The 17682-nt window shown below is 45.2% G+C and overlaps 1 protein-coding gene across 2 annotated transcripts in view; it reads right to left on the bottom strand.

Annotated features, from left to right (window-relative positions):
- The window catches only part of LOC126278373 (cadherin-23-like), a 520639-nt gene that overhangs the window by 205021 nt on the left and 297936 nt on the right, over nt 1-17682 (bottom strand). For both annotated transcript variants that reach the window (XM_049978447.1, XM_049978446.1), the window contains exon 13: nt 11557-11732. In XM_049978447.1, the coding sequence (XP_049834404.1) occupies nt 11557-11732 (176 nt within the window). The remainder of the gene's footprint in view (nt 1-11556; nt 11733-17682) is intronic.

Raw genomic sequence — 17682 nt, 5'->3', positions numbered from 1 at the left:
TTAGAGAAAGAGGGAAGGGAGTAAAGCAATATGAAGAAGAGTAGAGCAAGACAAAAAGGAGTAGAGCAAGGTGAGAAGAGTATAGGAAGAGGAAAAGGGGTAGAAGAAGAGCAAGGAATAGAACAAGAGGAAAAGGAGCAGCACATGAGGCAGTGGAAGAGAAAAACGAGGAAAAGAAGTAGAAAAAGAAGAAAAGGGATAGAAGAAGAGGAAAAGGACTAGAAGAAGAGGAAAAGGAGAAGAGAAAAAGTAAAAAGATTGCAGGAAAAGGTGAATAGAAGACTGAAATCCTGATGTGAGAGAAGTTACGAAGACGTGATGAGATCTGGTAGAGAGGATAAATATTATGGTTCATTTTATTCTTTTCAAAACGGCTTACTCTCCTGTAAAAACACTTAGCATTTTAATTTGAAAATACATCTTGTGATCATCATCCAGCTATAATAAGGTCTACGAGACAAGAAAATAAAACCAAATAAGCAATTCTGCTTGCATCAAAATTAAAACCTGTCCTAAGAGCAAACAATAGCTCACCCACAGGGATACTGAGAAACAACATTTTCAATGGTTATGAGGCGTGAACATCATGCACATAAAGGCTAATCCCAGTATGGGCATGTGACTAACTATCCATTAGTGCTATCCCACATACATTCATATCCATCAAACAGTGCTTAAGAGTACATGCAAAAACATTTAAAGCCTAAATAATCTATGAAATAGCATCAAAAAATCTGAAACTAGTTACTGTATTTTGGAATACAATTGGTACGCTTCTGTGAAGTGATGATGTATTGTGTAAAAATACTGTGATTATGGCAATAAGTCTGAAAAAAATTTAATCTTAAAATCATTCATAAATCCACGCAGTACAGTACTTTTACAAGTGTAACATTATTATAGATCTGAAGTAGGGTCCACAACACCACATTGTGCCAGTTAAGAGATAGTGTACAACATTTCATTTTTGTTATGTAACCTGTAAAAATGAAGACCAAAAACATAGTGCATGGATTGGAAAGGTTCATTAGCCCGATTAAAATTCTGGGTGAAAGGATACAAATGGTACGATTTGCTGATGACTTTGCTATCCTCAGTGAAAGTGAACAAGAATTAGAGGACTTGTTGAATGAAATAGCTGGTCTACCAAACATATAATATGGATTGAGCGTATGCCGCAGATATAAGCAAAAAATATGCTGGAGAAGAAATGAGATGAGCGATTAAACTTAACATCAGAATGCGTGACTAAAAAGCAGACGACGTGAAGGTGCTTTACCATGTTGGAAGCAAAATAACAGTTGAATGATAAAGCAAGAAGCACATAAAAAGGACACTAGCACAAGCAAAGAGAGCTTTTCTGGCCAAAAGAAGACTACTAGTATCACAGACTTTAATTTGAGGAAGAAATTTGTAACGATGTGTTTCTGGAGCGCAGCATAGTATGGAAGAGGATCATGGATTGAGGGAAAAAGGGGAACAAAGAAAATTGAAGAGTTTGAGAAGTGGCACTATAGAAGAATGTTGAACATAAGGTGGACTGATAGTAGAAAAAATGAGAAGATTTTCCGAGAGAGACATGTGGAAAACACTGACAAGAAGAAGGGACAGGATGATAGGACATGTTTTAAGAAATCAGAAAATACACTCCTGGAAATGGAAAAAAGAACACATTGACACCGGTGTGTCAGACCCACCATACTTGCTCTGGACACTGCGAGAGGGCTGTAGAAGCAATGATCACACGCACGGTACAGCGGACACACCAGGAACCGCGGTGTTGGCCGTCGAATGGCGCTAGCTGCGCAGCATTTGTGCACCGCCGCCGTCAGTGTCAGCCAGTTTGCCGTGGCATACGGAGCTCCATCGCAGTCTTTAACACTGGTAGCATGCCGCGACAGCGTGGACGCGAACCGTATGTGAAGTTGACGGACTTTGAGCGAGGGCGTATAGTGGGCATGCGGGAGGCCGGGTGGACGTACCGCCGAATTGCTCAACACGTGGGGCGTGAGGTCTCCACAGTACATCGATGTTGTCGCCAGTGGTCGGCGGAAGGAGCACGTGCCCGTCGACCTGGGACCGGACCGCAGCGACGCACGGATGCACGCCAAGACGGTAGGATCCTACGCAGTGCCGTAGGGGACCGCACCGCCACTTCCCAGCAAATTAGGGACACTGTTGCTCCTGGGGTATCGGCGAGGACCATTCGCAACCGTCTCCATGAAGCTGGGCTACGGTCCCGCTCACCGTTAGGCCGTCTTTCGCTCACGCCAAAACATCTTGCAGTCCGCCTCCAGTGGTGTCGCGACAGGCGTGAATGGAGGGACGAATGGAGACGTGTCGTCTTCAGCGATGAGAGTCGCTTCTGCCTTGGTGCCAATGATGGTCGTATGCGTGTTTGGCGCGCTGCAGGTGAGCGCCACAATCAAACTGCATACGACCGAGGCACATAGGGCCAACACCCGGCATCATGGTGTGGCGAGCGATCTCCCCACTGGCCGTACACCTGTGGTGATCGTCGAGGGGACACTGAATAGTGCACGGTACATCCAAACCGTCATCGAACCCATCGTTCTACCATTCCTAGACCGGCAAGGGAACTTGCTGTTCCAACAGGACAATGCACGTCCGCATGTATCCCGTGCCACCCAACGTGCTCTAGAAGGTGTAAGTCAACTACCCTGGCCAGCAAGATCTCCGGATCTGTCCCCCATTGAGCATGTTTGGGACTGGATGAAGCGTCGTCTCACGCGGTCTGCACGTCCAGCACGAACGCTGGTCCAACTGAGGCGCCAGGTGGAAATGGCATGGCAAGCCGTTCCACAGGACTACATCCAGCATCTCTACGATCGTCTCCATGGGAGAATAGCAGCCTGCATTGCTGCGAAAGGTGGATATACACTGTACTAGTGCCGACATTGTGCATGCTCTGTTGCCTGTGTCTATGTGCCTGTGGTTCTGTCAGTGTGATCATGTGATGTATCTGACCCCAGGAATGTGTCAATAAAGTTTCCCCTTCCTGGGACAATGAATTCACGGTGTTCTTATTTCAATTTCCAGGAGTGTAGCTTCCGCTGTACTAGAGCAGCTGTAGAGGGTAGAAACTGTAATGGGAGACAGAGATCAGGATATATCAAACGAACAATTGAGGACGCAAGTGATACTATGAAATAAAGGGGTTGGCTGGGGAAGTCGTGAAGTGACGCATTATGCCTGTCACGAAACTGGTGATTAATAAAAAGAAGCTACTAGAATCGAATCTTAACAGCTGAGAACTGAAACTTGACTGCGTCGTCTCACCTGTTCGAAAAGCAATGTTGCAGCCATGCCAGCTGGACTGCAGAATTGGTAAGTCCAGTTTAAGCAGGTCCCAACTTCTGAGGAGAATATCATTTCCACCTTGAAATTTCACACTTTTTCACTCTCATCGGGCAGAAAATGGCATGTCTCTTTTTCGACTCATTGATTTGGATACGTATGTGAATATTTTAGCATGCTCTAGTTTTTGAACACTACTGTAATCGAGAAACTTCATCGTGTATGACTATCAGCTGTTTTTTTTTATGCTAACTACTACCGGTTTCGATCAGCAGACCATTACTAAGCCAAAGCAAAGTGTAACCACCTTGCCACTACACATTTGATGTGAAGTAATCTCTAACAGACACAGATATGTATTAAACGTACAAAACACGATCATACGTTTGGTGAGAGTCACAGATGTGTAGGAGTCACACAAAAGTCGTTCATACATTTGGTGATCGTCTTGTGTGCGTCACCTACATATCTGGATCTTTTTGAGATTATTATAACAGGAATTAAATTGAAGTTTTTTTCAAATTTTGTAATGGCAAGCTGGTGACGCTTTGCTTCGGCTTCATAATGGTCTGCTAATCGAAATCTGTAGCACTGAGCACAAAAATACATAATAATAAACTGCCGATTGTCATCTACAATGAAGTTTACAAATTATTTGACAGCTGTTAAGCCCAACCTCATAACAAATCTACTATAATCGTTCTACCGCGTGAAACTGAAACTTGCGTTGGCAATCGTTGACGGGTCTTCTTTGCCCACAGCCAAACGGTTAAAAGACGTGCTAAAGGAGAAAAGATCTGTCCTTGTGGTGATTGGGAACAGATACACTGTAGTGACGAAGGTCGTGGGATACCTCCTGGTATTGTGTAGGACTTCCTTTCGCCCAGTGTATTGCAGCAGTTCAACATGGCACGGTCTCAATACGTCGCTGGAAGTCCGCTGCAGAAACAGTGAGCCATGCTGCCTCTAAAGACGTCCATAATCGCGAAAATGTTTCCAGTAAAGGATGTTGTGCATCAACTGACCTCTCGGTTATGTCCCATAAATGTTCAGAGGGATTCATGTCGGACCCGAATTGTCCAGAACGTTTTTCAAACCAACAACGAGCAAACGTGGCCCAGTGTCATAACATCGTTGTTTGTGAACATAAAGTTAGTGAATGGCTGCAGGTGGCCTCCACGTAGTCGACCTTAAACATTTACAGTCAATGATCAGTTCAGTTGGATCAGAGGGCCCAGTCCATTCTATGTAAACACAGCCCACACCATTCTGGATCCAACACCAACTTGCACAGTGCCTTGTTAACGACTTGGGTTCATGGTTTCGTGGGCTCTGCACCACACTTGAATCCTATCATCAGCTCCTACCAAACGAAATAGGGACTCATCTGGCCATGCCATGGTTTTCCAGTTATATAGGGTCCAACCGATATGGTCACGAGCCCAGGAGAGGCGCTGCAGGCGACGTCGTGTTCTCATCAAAGACCCTAGGTCTGTCTTACGCTGCCACAGCCCTTTAACGCCATAGTTCGCAGCACTGTATTAACGGATACGTTAGTCATATGTTACACCTTGATTTCTCCGGTTATTTCACGCAGTGTTGCATGTCTCTTAGCACTGACAACCCTACGTAAAGCCGGCAGCGGTGGTCTCGCGGTTCTAGGCGCGCAGTCCGGAACCGTGCGACTGCTACGGTCGCAGGTTCGAATCCTGCCTCGGGCATGGATGTGTGTGATGTCCTTAGGTTAGTTAGGTTTAACTAGTTCTAAGTTCTAGGGGACTAATGACCACAGCAGTTGAGTCCCATAGTGCTCAGAGCCATTTGAACCATTTGAGCCCTACGTAAAAGCCATTGCTCTCAGTCGTTAAGCGAAGGCTGTCGGCTACTGCGTTGGCCGTAGTGAGAGGTAATACATGAAATTTCGTAATCTCGACACACTCTTGACACTATCAGTCTCGGAATATTGAGTTCCCTAACGATTTCCGAAACTGAATATACCATGCGTCTTGCTTCAAGTACCATTCCGTGGTCCTTGTGCCGCCGTAATCACGGCGGGAAACGTGTAACAAGAAGTACCCGACTACAAATGACAGCTCTGCTGCTGCTGCATGGCAGCGACACATGGGCCCCCGTTGTGCGCTGGAGTCCAAGCGTCAGAGCTACGCCTCCAAGGTGGCGAGTGGTCGGACGTTGTCCTGACTTCATGGTGATGTCCTGGCACGGTGTCTTCCTGACGCATGTGCGATTTATTGGTCGCGAAGCAGGTGGGGCCACCTGGTTGCGTTAAGTTGTTGCACCCAGTGACCCAGTGCTCGGAGGAGCGGATTTGGACCGAGCGGACTTTTCGCAGAAGAGCCGTGCAGCCTGGCGGGACCTATCAGAGACAGTAGGTATGTTTGAGACCCGGTTGAGGTCGGCTGACGAGGCAGGTGGGTGCAGCGCCAGCCGCAGGATCCGGTTCTGGAGCCGTCGTAGTCGTCCGACGCGAGTCGCTGCAACATTGCCCCAAAGCACAGCGGCGTAGTCAATGCACGGGCGTATAAGAATGATGTAAAGCGCAACACCCGATTCAGGTGGTAGCGGATTTGGGAAGGGGGACTAAGTGTGTCAGCTGCTGCCTGCATGCGGCGCTGGAGCAGAGCTGCATCCATACTCCGTGTGTACAGCGCCGTATCGTCTGCATAGAGTGCGAGGTGGACACTGTCCATCCGGGACATGTCCGCAGTGTAGAGGATGTAGAGTGTGGGGCCAAGGACGGAGCCTTGAGGAACTCCGGCCCTGACCAGACGACGCGTCAACAGGTCGTCCGTTCGTACATGGAGGCTTCTGTCGGCGAGGTAGGATTTCAAGAGACGGACATTCGGAAGGGCACGCCGAGGTCCAGGAGTTTGTAAAGAAGCCCCTCATGCCATACAGAGTCGAACGCGTGTGAGACATCTAGGAAGATAGCCCCGAAATACTCCCGATGCTCGATGGCATCAAGGGCCTCTTCAACGAGACGAAGGAGCTGCTGCGTCCTCGCGTGACCGGGGCGAAAACCACATTGTTCGTCCGGCAGGAGATGTTCGTCCCGGATGTGGCGCAGGAGGCGTCGTAGATATAGTCGCGCAAAGACCTTGCTGACCACTGGCGGCAAAAAATGACAGCTCTGTCAATGCACTGCCCTTTTATACCTTCTATAAGCGGTACTATCGCCACCTGTACATGTGCATATTGCTATCCCATGACTTTTGGCAAAACTGTATATAATGCTGTCATGTTCACCTTGGGCTGTAGTTTCTCATAGGAATCCGCGTTCCTCGGTGTCGACATTGTTCCTTACAGCACCTCGAAAGCTACTGTATGAAGAAGCGACTATTTCGGCGAGCCGGCCGCGGTGGTCTCGCGGTTCTAGGCGCGGAGTCCGGAACCGTGCGACTGCTACGGTCGCAGGTTCGAATCCTGCCTCGGGCGTGGATGTGTGTGATGTCCTTAGGTTAGTTAGGTTTAAGTAGTTCTAAGTTCTAGGGGACTAATGACCACAGCAGTTGAGTCCCATAGTGCTCAGAGCCATTAGAACCTTTTCGGCGAACAGCGTCAAAGCGGCCGCAGCGACATGGAAACGCTACAATTTTTCATAAACGACCAAACAAACCGAAACTAAGAAGTGCTTGTGCATCCAAAATGTTTCCCTTGGCATTCAGTAATTTCAAATCTGTAGTAAAGAAAGAACATGAGGACACTGAAATGATAATTCAGCTTGCAAAGAGAGATAAGCGTCAAATAGCTGCGGGGATTGGGAGGCTGTAGTATAAGAGCAAATAGAAGAAAAATTTGCGGTAGAACAATGGGCTAGGTACCAGAAATGAGACAGGAGAATGAGTAATCGAGTTGTAAAATAAATTCAGCTAGTATAGCGAATAGACTGTTCCAAAATCACAGTGAATACACTGTTCCAAAATCACAATGGGATGAAGTATGCTTGTAAACGGCCTGGAGACACTGAAAAATCCCACTTGGGCTACATTACGCTGAGACAGAGACTGCAAAATCAGATAGCGCATTATAACAAGTACACAGGAGCAGATATACATTCAGATTACAATTTAGTAATGGTGATGAGTAGGCTGAATTTTAAGAGAATTATCCAGAAGAAAGAATAAATGTGGAAGTAAGTGGGATAAAGAAGTTCTGAGCACAGATGAGGTGCTTTTGAAGCGTTCTATGACTGAAAATAATGCGATAGTTAATACCAGAGTAGACATCTCTAAAAAGGGGAATAACAGACGTTAGATGGGTAAACGTAGATGCAAAGACAATAACTACCAGGAAGCTTTGGGTAGCAGAAGTAACCCTTCCAGTTATCGACAAAAGAAGGAAACAGAAAAATGTTTGGGATAAGACAGGAATACTGCAATTTAAAACACTAAGGAATGAAATAAATAGGAAGTGCATGGAAGCTACAGCGGAATGATCACAGGAAAAATGTGTAGAAATCGAAATGATCGTCTGAAGAACAGGCTTAGCATACAGATAGTCAAAACAGCCTTCGATGAAATCAAAAGCAAAAGCAGAAACATTAAGAGGCCGTCCTCGCGCAAGACTGGAAATGGTCAAACATTAACGCACGATTACAGACAGCACTCAGTACCGCCGAGCCTTGGCTGGCACGACAGCGTGTTAAAGTAAACGTCGACAAGTGCGAGGCTGTTCTGTTCGCACGCAAACCACAACACTTGCACAAACACCAAAACTCCAGAAAAATAATACTGCGCATACACCCAATATGTTTTTGAAAGGAAGTCACATACCTTGGTATCTGGGTGGGCCAGAAACTCATATGGGGGGGACCACATAGAATACGTAACCAACGGAGCAAATGCGGCGCTCAAGCAGCTTCACCCCATGCCCATCAGACAAAGCAGGCTCAATAGGAGGGTGTCGATCTGCATGTACACGACACTAAGTTGACGATTACACCAATGATGACGTATGCGGATCCAGTTTGGGGACACGCAGCTCCAACACGACTGCGCCGCCCGCAGATCGTACAGAACGAAGTGCTCAGTATCGTAAGAAACTCTCCACGGTACACATACACACACATTGCAGACCTTTACAGAGAATACCGCCTTGAGATTCTCAAGGATGTATTCAAAAAACTTGCCACTCGATCGTACAAGAAAATGAGATACTCGAACAATCCTTTCATCCTTAACTTGGGTAACTACCACAGGTGGAAAAACACTACTACAATTAACTGCCTATGGATAACATGAAATTAACTAGCACCATCAGATATAAACTAGCCGACCAACCAGCAACGCAGGGAAGCCGTATTGCATACTAAATGTCAACAAACTCAACCAAAATCCTTACACAATGATCAATTGATGACCAATCGACCACATATATAGCAACCTTGCCATGTTGCAGGTAGAGACGCTGTAGCTGGCCCAGGAGACTTTGCAGGTTTCCAGCCCAGCAGTACCCTCCTCGAAAGGACTGACACTCTTTACGACGACCTAACTTATGACAACGGTACCGAACATTGTGCGATACCGGAAACTAACAACAACCCTACTGTTGCATAATCTGTTGCAGGTAGCAAGAAGGCACTACTACCCTTACTATCCGACCAGACTATCGCGGAGGCTTTTTTTCCCTTGGCGCCTGCCCTGACACTTTTTTTTCCTCTGCCCTAGAAACCTCTCCTCTTCGTTTGCTTTTCGCCCAGTACCTACCTCCTCGATGCGATCATGGTACTGGGTACTCTTGCCCAGACGCACGGGTAACATCCCGACCCCATATCCCGTCAAGTCCTCGACTAGTAACTAACAAATACGGAGATGACAATAGATTATTTGTGATGGTCACACGTCGGTGTAGGCGCAGAGGAGTCCCACCTCCTCTATGAGTGGAAAAAGTTGCTTGCTGAAGTGACGAAGGAATGTGACTCAATATGAAATTTATAGGGAATCGAGTATTACAGTGTAACAGAGCTTTGGAAGACGTAAGATCACATTCCTTCGGAATTTGTAAAAGCACTGGGAGAAGTGGCAATCAAACGTGGTTTATAGAATCTATGAGACTCGGATGATACCATCAGAATTTCGGAAAAGTATCATGCATACAATCCTGAATAGAGGAAAAGCAGATAAGTGCAAATACTATCATGTAAACATCTGTCGGCCGGGGTGGCCGAGCGGTTCTAAGCGCTACAGTCTGGAACCGCGCGACCACTACGGTCGCAGGTGCTAATCCTGCCTCGAGCGTGGATGTGTGTGAAGTCCTTAGGTCAGTTAGGTTTAAGTAGTTCTAAGTTCTAGGAGACTGATGACCTCAGAAGTTAAGTCCCATAGTGCTCAGAGCCATTTGAACCATTTTGAACATACAGCTTAAAAGCTCATGCACCAAAGTTGCTAGTAAGAATAATATTCTAAAGAATGCAAAAGATAATTGATAATCCGTTTAGAAAAGGTAAATCGGCCAGGGAGACATTTCTGAGATTGAAATTATTAATCGAAGCAACGCTTAAGGAAAACACTTACTCGGTCATAGGACTCGCGGATTAGCAAAAGTGTTTGACAATGTAAAACGATGCAAGGCGTTCGAAATTCTGAGTAAAATTGGAGTAAGCATAGGTACGACTATATTCAGAATGTACAATAACGAATGGAGAACAAGAACGAAATGCTCGAATTAAAAATGGTGTAAGCCAACAAGGAAGCAGTCTTTCACCACTACTGAAGAAGAAGAAGGATGACGCTAATAAAAGAAAGCTTCAGGAGTGGAATTAAAATTCAGTATGGAAGGATATCAATGATATGTTTCCTTGGTGACATTGTGCCCTTAGTGAAAATGGAGAAGAATTACAGGACGTGCTGAATGGAATGAATAGTCTAATGATAAAGAACATGAGCTGAGGGTAAACCGACGACAGGCGAAAATTATAAGGAGTAGCAGAAATGACATTAGCTGAAAACTTAACAGACAAATAAGTGACTGAAATTAGGTGAAGTGAATTTTACTATCGAGCAACACAAGAAAGACAAAGCAAGGAGGACGTAAAAATCTGGCTAGCGCAGGCGAAGGGGGCAGTACTGGCCAAAGGCAGTCTACTGGTACGAAAAATCGATCTTTATTTGAGGAACAAATTTCTAAGAACACATTTTTGGAGCACAGCCTTGGATGGTAGTCGTACGTGGACTGTGGGAAAACCGTGAATGACGAGAATCGAAGTTTGAGATGTTGTGCTATACCAGGTGAACTGATAAAAAATGAGGAGGGTTTTCACAGAATTGGCGAGGAAAGGAATATCTAGAAAACACTGACAAGAAGAAGGGACAGGAAGATATGACATCTGCTAAGACACCAGGGAATAATTTCCATGGTTCTAGAGGGAGCTGCAGAGAGTAAAAACAGTGGGGAGACAGAGACTGAAATTTTGAACAATAAAATTAGGACGTAGGAAATGAAGAGGTAAGCCGAGTACAGCACGCCAACTAGGCAACTGAGCACCAAACAATGAAAAGCTTCTTGCCTCAATATGGAGAGGCAAAAATTTAATAAGGCACAATAAGAAAGTAAACAGTTATCATCACACTCTCTCGTATTGTTTAGTAGATTTTTTTGAGATGAAAGATAAGAAACAGGTAGGTGAAATTTAACTTGGGTCTACGTCGTGGTAACAGGAAACTAAACTCTGTCTCAGCGAGAATAGTCTTTTAATGAAATGATAAGAACAAAAGTAATGGAATCAGTAATATATTAAGATAATATGTCGAACTATATACATTTCTTCATGGTTTATCGGTTTACGGAAATTCTAAGGACGCGAAGGGAATTAATACATTATGCAATTTGTGGCGAATCGAGGATGTTCAAATGGCTCTGAGCACTATGGGACTTAACTTCTGAGGTCATCAGTCCCCTAGAACTTAGAACAGATTAAACCTAACTAACCTAAGGACGTCACACACATCCATGCCCGAGGCAGGATTCGAACCTGCGACCGTAGCGGTCGCGCGGTTCCAGACTGTAGCGCCTGGAACCGCTCGGCCACTCCGGCCGGCAATCGAGGATGTAGAACTTTCTGTGACACAATACTTGTTAGAAAACATGAAGCACGTTCGGCTACAAACCTGCAGATAAATCGATAACTTGAAGAGGAAGACGGCACGACTTGAAATTTCTGAGATATTTTCAGTGCTATAACCGCCTGGGGAAACTCAGTTTAGACTTTCGCTGAGAACTCACCCTGTGTAGAGAAGTTGATCGACTTCGTCCACTTTTCTACCGAGTTTGGTGGCGGAAGAGGCGTCCCAGTCGATGGAGAGTTCCAGGATTGCTTCCGTGTCTTGGTCGGAGGCAGTGATTTGTGCTATGACCGTACCTTTCTCAGGTACCTCGATCACATTAGTAATGGAGGGCTCCTGTAACAATCAAAGAACAGCAACGTCAGTTTCGCTTAATTTAGGTACTCTAAAAAGTTCTGAAGGACCTGACGTTCAAAAGTAACAGGATAACTAAAAATGTAAGTAATTCATAAAGTACACTGATGTGTAAAACTTAAGAACGAAAGTAAATTTCGCTTATTGTCTCACTTCCAAAGAACATAGCTCTATGAAACTTTGACCATACTCAGAAAAAACTGGTACAGTATAATACAGAAGGTATTTGAAAGAAGTACGAAATGACTCGAACAGAAAATATACTTGTTTTCAGAGACAGTACACACACTGTCCACCCCCGGTACCTGATTTATTCTCTAAATTAAATTACGTGGCGCAAGCCCTGCCAATGCCGAGGGAAGTGGCGAACAGGATTTTGGCTGCTTTTGGCCACTTCGTCAGTCGCGGCCACATCTTCAGAGTCAAGTACCAAACGTTGACTCTACCGACTGACAAAGTGGATTGAATCTCACAGACGTGTACAATGAAGCACAAGCATTGTACGTCTGTAAAACATATAAACTGTGGAAGCGCTCAGTCAATAGTGTTGCCGCATTTCTATTACATGACATAGCACCGGCCAGACAGGACGCCCCAATAGACGTTCACCACATCCCAAATGAACTTTACCAACTAAAAAATTTCTTTGTAGAATATAGCTACATTGGACTGGGAACACCCGAGAAAGATGCCATCAAAGTCAAAAAATATACCAAAACGTAATGAACTTTCAGACCAAAAACATCATAGAACAAAAATACGTCGGTCACTCATGGCATGATATCTGGAGGAACATACGCCACCCGCATTTACCAACAAAAGTGCGGTCATTGTGGTACTATTTTATGAATAAGAAATTTCCAACGAACTCCAGACTACATTCCATTCATCTGGCTGATTCCCCTTTGTGTACCACTTGCAACCTGATTGACACAAATGAACATCAGTTTGTCTGTGGAAATGCAAATAATATATGGTTGTCAATCAAAAAAAATTAGCAACTATGCAGAGAAAATCGACGTATTTGATAACGGCAACGTGCCTTTTATACCCGGAAGAAGAGCTATACCCCACATGGAAGAAAAATGCCGTCAACTGGTTGAAGGGACACGCGGTATTTTACCTGCTGTCCAGTGAAGAAATGAGCGAAGGAGATTTTTGGACTTACATCTCCGACCAGGATATTTCCAATGATCATTGATAGCTGTAGACCCGAACATCCAGTTTTGATGCATAGGTTCGCACAAATAATAGCACGTGCGCTGTTCACCGTGTCGGGAGCAGTGACTGTGATGGGTCGTACCTAACGTGGAGCTCATATTCTACACTTCCTGGCGCTTTAACACACTTTATCCAACGTGCAGCTGCATGCAGCCACACACTGTATACATACGTTTATGGATGTTTACCACGGTCTCTTTTTCCACAATCAAGATATTAACTGCGTCACGTTGCTTGTAACGAGGTCATGCATAGGTGCTATTATGATGGTTCTTTACGGCTCTGCCATCTGCAGTAATTGTTCAAAATTTCTTACACATGCAGAAGAAACATCAAATTTGAAGTGTCTATTAGGATGTTTCTCTATATACGGATTGCTTCGGCTACTGAGAGGTTTTATGCAACCTGCAGCGCCTTCTAATACCATTTGTAACAATTTCATATTCTCTTGCTCGCTACGTGTCACCTACCAAAAAAAAAAAAAAATGTTTGCGGAGCAGACTCGGACGGGGGATCATCCTAGCGAGGATATGGGCTGCAAATGGAGAATCCATTGAGATAAGCGACTTTGACAAAGGGCAGATTATTATTACGGAGAGCCTGTGTGAGCATTGCGCGCTGGCTGCACGGCCCGAGTAGTGCTCCTCTGGTCAGAGACGCTGAGCTGAGTGTCTTTGACTGGAAGACTATTTAAGCGCGCCCGGCGTGTCGGTTACTCTCGAGTCCTCCAAGTTTGGTTTCACGGTGGTGCGACGATACTCTGCGAGATGGCGTGTCACGCGGCTGCCTGTTAGAGATCCTGTATACAGAGAGAGTGGCCATAGGTGAAGTTGCCCGTGATTGGTTGATTAGCTTTGGCGCCATTTTTCTGCCAGGCGTCTCTCGCACTTTCTATGTCCGCCGTGCTTTTGAGTTGAATTGAAGTTGACGTTGAAAACGATTCAAAGGTATTTGAATTATTGAGAGACTTGTTATGCGTTGTGCATGCATGTTCGATTTAGTTGTATATCGTTTTTAGTACGTAATAAGCGTTTGCGTGCATACTGGTAGCATCACAAGCTTTTCTGAAGTCAATGTCTGACAGGATTGCACTACTGAGCATATATATGTTATGAAACAGCTGGTTGGTCTAAATGATCTGATATTTGTAATTTGTTGACGTTTTAAGGTTCATGTTTCTTTCGCTGTTACGAACTGTTTGAACTTCAGTTCGCTGTAATTTAGTGTGGTGAAGAACTACCATGTGCTGTTGTTTTTTACTGTACATTAGATATTTTGTGCCTTAAACACAGTTCCTTTTACTCAGCTATTACATAAAGATTAGCATCACTGAATTATTTACAATACTCGTACGGTTAAGTGGTCTGAGCCTATTGCTTCTTGTAAACCAAGGAGGTGTTGGTAATTACCTGTTAATTTCCTGAGAGCGTTCATTTTGCTGTTGATCGGAAATTGTTTCATGAATTCAAGTGCTCTTGCTTGCACTCGTCAAATAATTACACTGCTGGCCATTAAAGTTGCTACACCAAGAAGAGATGCAGATGATAAACGGGTATTCATTGGACAAATATATTATACTAGAATTGACATTTGATTACATTTTCACGCAATCTGGGTGCATAGACACCGAGAAATCAGTACTCAGAAGAACCACCTCTGGCCGTAATAACGGCCTTGATACGCCTGGGCATTGAGTCAAACACAGCTTGGATGGCGTGGACAGGTAGCAGCTTCAACACGAGCAACAATTCATCAGGAGTGGTGAATGGCGTATTGTGACGTGCCAGTTGTTCGGCCACCATTGACCAGACGTTTTCAATTGGTGAGAGATCTGGAGAATGTGCTGGCGAGGGCAGCAGTCGAACATTTTCTGTATCCAGAAAGGCCCGTACAGGACCTGCAACATGCCGACGAGCATTATCCTGCTGAAATGTAGGGTTTCGCAGGGATCGAATGAAGAGTAGAGCCACGGGTCGTAACGCATCTGAAATGTAACGTCCACTGCTCAAAGTGCCGTCAATGCGAACAAGATGTGACCGAGGCGTGTAACCAGTGGCACCCCATACTATCACGCCGGGTGATGCGCCAGTATGGCGATGACGAATACACACTTCCAATGCGTGTTCACCGCGACCACCATGATGCTGTGAACAGAACCTTCATTCATCCGAAAAAATGACTTTTTGCCATTCGTGCAGCCAGGTTCATCGTTGAATACACCATAGCAGGCGCTCTTGTCTGTGATGCAGCGTAAAGGGTAACCGCAGCCACGGTCTCCGAGCTGATAATCCATGCTGCTGTAAACGTCGTCGAACTGTTCGTGCAGATGGTTGTTGTCTTGCAAACGTCCCCATGTGTTGACTCAGGGATCGATACGTGGCTGCACGATCCGTTACAGCCATGCGGATACGATGCCTGTCATCTCGACTGCTACTGATACGAGGCCGTTGGGATCTAGCACGGCATTCCGTATTACCCTCCTGAACGCACCGATTCCATATTCTGCTAACAGTCATTGGATCTCGACCAACGCGAGCAGCAATGTCGCGATACGATAAACGACAATCGCGATAGGCTACAATCCGACCTTTATTAAAGTCGGAAACGTGATGGTAAGCATTTCTCCTCCTTACACGAGGCATCACAACAACGTTTCTCCAGGCCACGCCGGTCAACTGCTGTTTGTGTATGAGAAATCGGTAGGAAACTTTCCTCGTGTCAGCACGTCGTAGGTGTCGCCACCGGCGCCAACCTTGTGTGAACGCTCTGAAAAGCAAATCATTTGCATATCAGAGCATCCTCTTCCTGTCGGTTAAATTTCGCGCCTGTAGCACGTCATCTTCGTGGTGTAGCAATTTTAATGGCCAGTAGTCTACATAAAGATTAGCTGGGTGTATGATCACTGAATTATTTACAATATTAGTACGGTAAAGTGGCCTTCATGTAAACCGTGGAAGTAGCTGTCAATTTCTTGAGTGCGTTCGAAACTGTTTACACTGCTGCTGATCGGGAATTGTATCATGAAGCCAAGTGCGCTTGTTTCCACTGGTCAAATGATTACTTCTTACCTGAAGTTTGCAAGTCACTCAAATTGTTGCTTTGTTAAATTTGTATGAGAGGGAGCAATCATCTATTGGCTTAATTCAAAGACGGCTACATTAAAGGGTTAAAATTAAATGGGTTTGTGGAGTATAAAGCCAAGGGATAATTCTAATACTTGCATTTCATTCCAAATTTTCTGTGTATCGATGTTGTGTGTGTGGGGGGGGGGGGGGGGGGGGGGCGAGGGGGGGGGGAGTATGTATGTTTGTTGCCGTTATTAAACATCTAAATTAAGCGCTGTGACTCCTTGTCTGTGACTAGTGCTAATAAGTTTATGTTAAGGTATCATAAGTTATACTAAGCAGAAGCGAAAAGAGGCGGGCTATTTTAAAGACAAAGGCCAGCAAGTGCACTGAAGCACCTACCATTTGTGAAACTAATACCAATATTGCGGCGCGTAACCCTACCTCCCCCCCCCCCCCCCCACCCCTCCGCCTCAAAGTACTATTGTTTATGCCTTCGTTGTCAATGGATTCGCAATGATTGTGTCTGTTGTTTAGTTGATGTCCTGAGTGATTTCTCGGTCCAGCCGTTTGTTAAATTGTGGGTTGCAATTATTTATTTTAAGGAGAAAAATCATACTTGAAGATTCTTCGAATTCTTTGTACATATTGTTTATGATCGAGATTATTTTATTGTCAGTGATCGTAATTGTAAGCTTAAGAATGTTCTTTAATGCAGGTAATCAGTTTATTTAAAGTTTTCTGAACTGACCATCTGTGTTCAAGTGTTTAAAAGTTTTGAAGTGACTAAAAATAAATCTGTTTACAAGATATGTTTATGAAGTGGCTCCGTACCTTACAACTCCCCTACCGCTCCTTCCATTTCACTATGAACGAGTGTCTCGAAAACGGTGAAGCTGGTGGGATGTTTAAGTGCTACTTTCGTAGAAGGACAGTGAAACAACCACTAGGCGCTAAATAGTTGGACGTCCGCGAGTCTTCACAGAACGTAGGTTTCGGAGGTTTGTCTGCTCTGTAAAGTAGGATAGATGGCGGTGGTTTCTCTGCTGAAAGAACACAATGCTGGCGCACGTACAAGTGTTTCGGAGCACACCGTTCATCGTACATAGTTGTAAATGGAGTTCCGCAAAAGATCACCCCTACGTGTTCACATGTTGAGCCAACGATATCGTCAATTGCGATTGCAGTGGGTGCGGAACCATCGTGATTCGACCTTCGATCAATGGAAGCGTGTCAGCTCACATTTTTGCTACAATAAGTCGATGGTCATCTCCACAAACGCCGCCATCGAGGTGAACGGCGGCTCTAAATGTACAGCGAGGCTCTGACGCATGATGTTGGGAGGAGTATTACCCCATGGGAGACATTCTCCTGCACTTGCCTGGGACCTGTGGTCGTAATCAAAGACATACTGACACCTGTGAACCACCGGCATCCCTCCTCGCTTCACGTCTTCCCCGACGACGATGACATCTTTGAGTAGTGTAATTGTCCGTGTCTCGGACCCAGAAGCGGCTACAGTGGTTTGAGGAGCATTGTAGGGAACTCACGTTGCTGTCTCGACGAACAAATTCGCGTGATGTAAATCCTATGGAACCCTTCTGGATCTCTATCGCGCTGTCACCGCGAACGACCACCAGCGGCTC

Source organism: Schistocerca gregaria, chromosome 6 (assembly GCF_023897955.1).
Source record: "Schistocerca gregaria isolate iqSchGreg1 chromosome 6, iqSchGreg1.2, whole genome shotgun sequence".
In the NCBI taxonomy this organism is placed as follows: domain Eukaryota; kingdom Metazoa; phylum Arthropoda; class Insecta; order Orthoptera; family Acrididae; genus Schistocerca; species Schistocerca gregaria.
The sequence above is the reverse complement of the archived record's forward strand: the minus strand, read 5'-3'. Positions and strand labels throughout refer to the sequence as shown.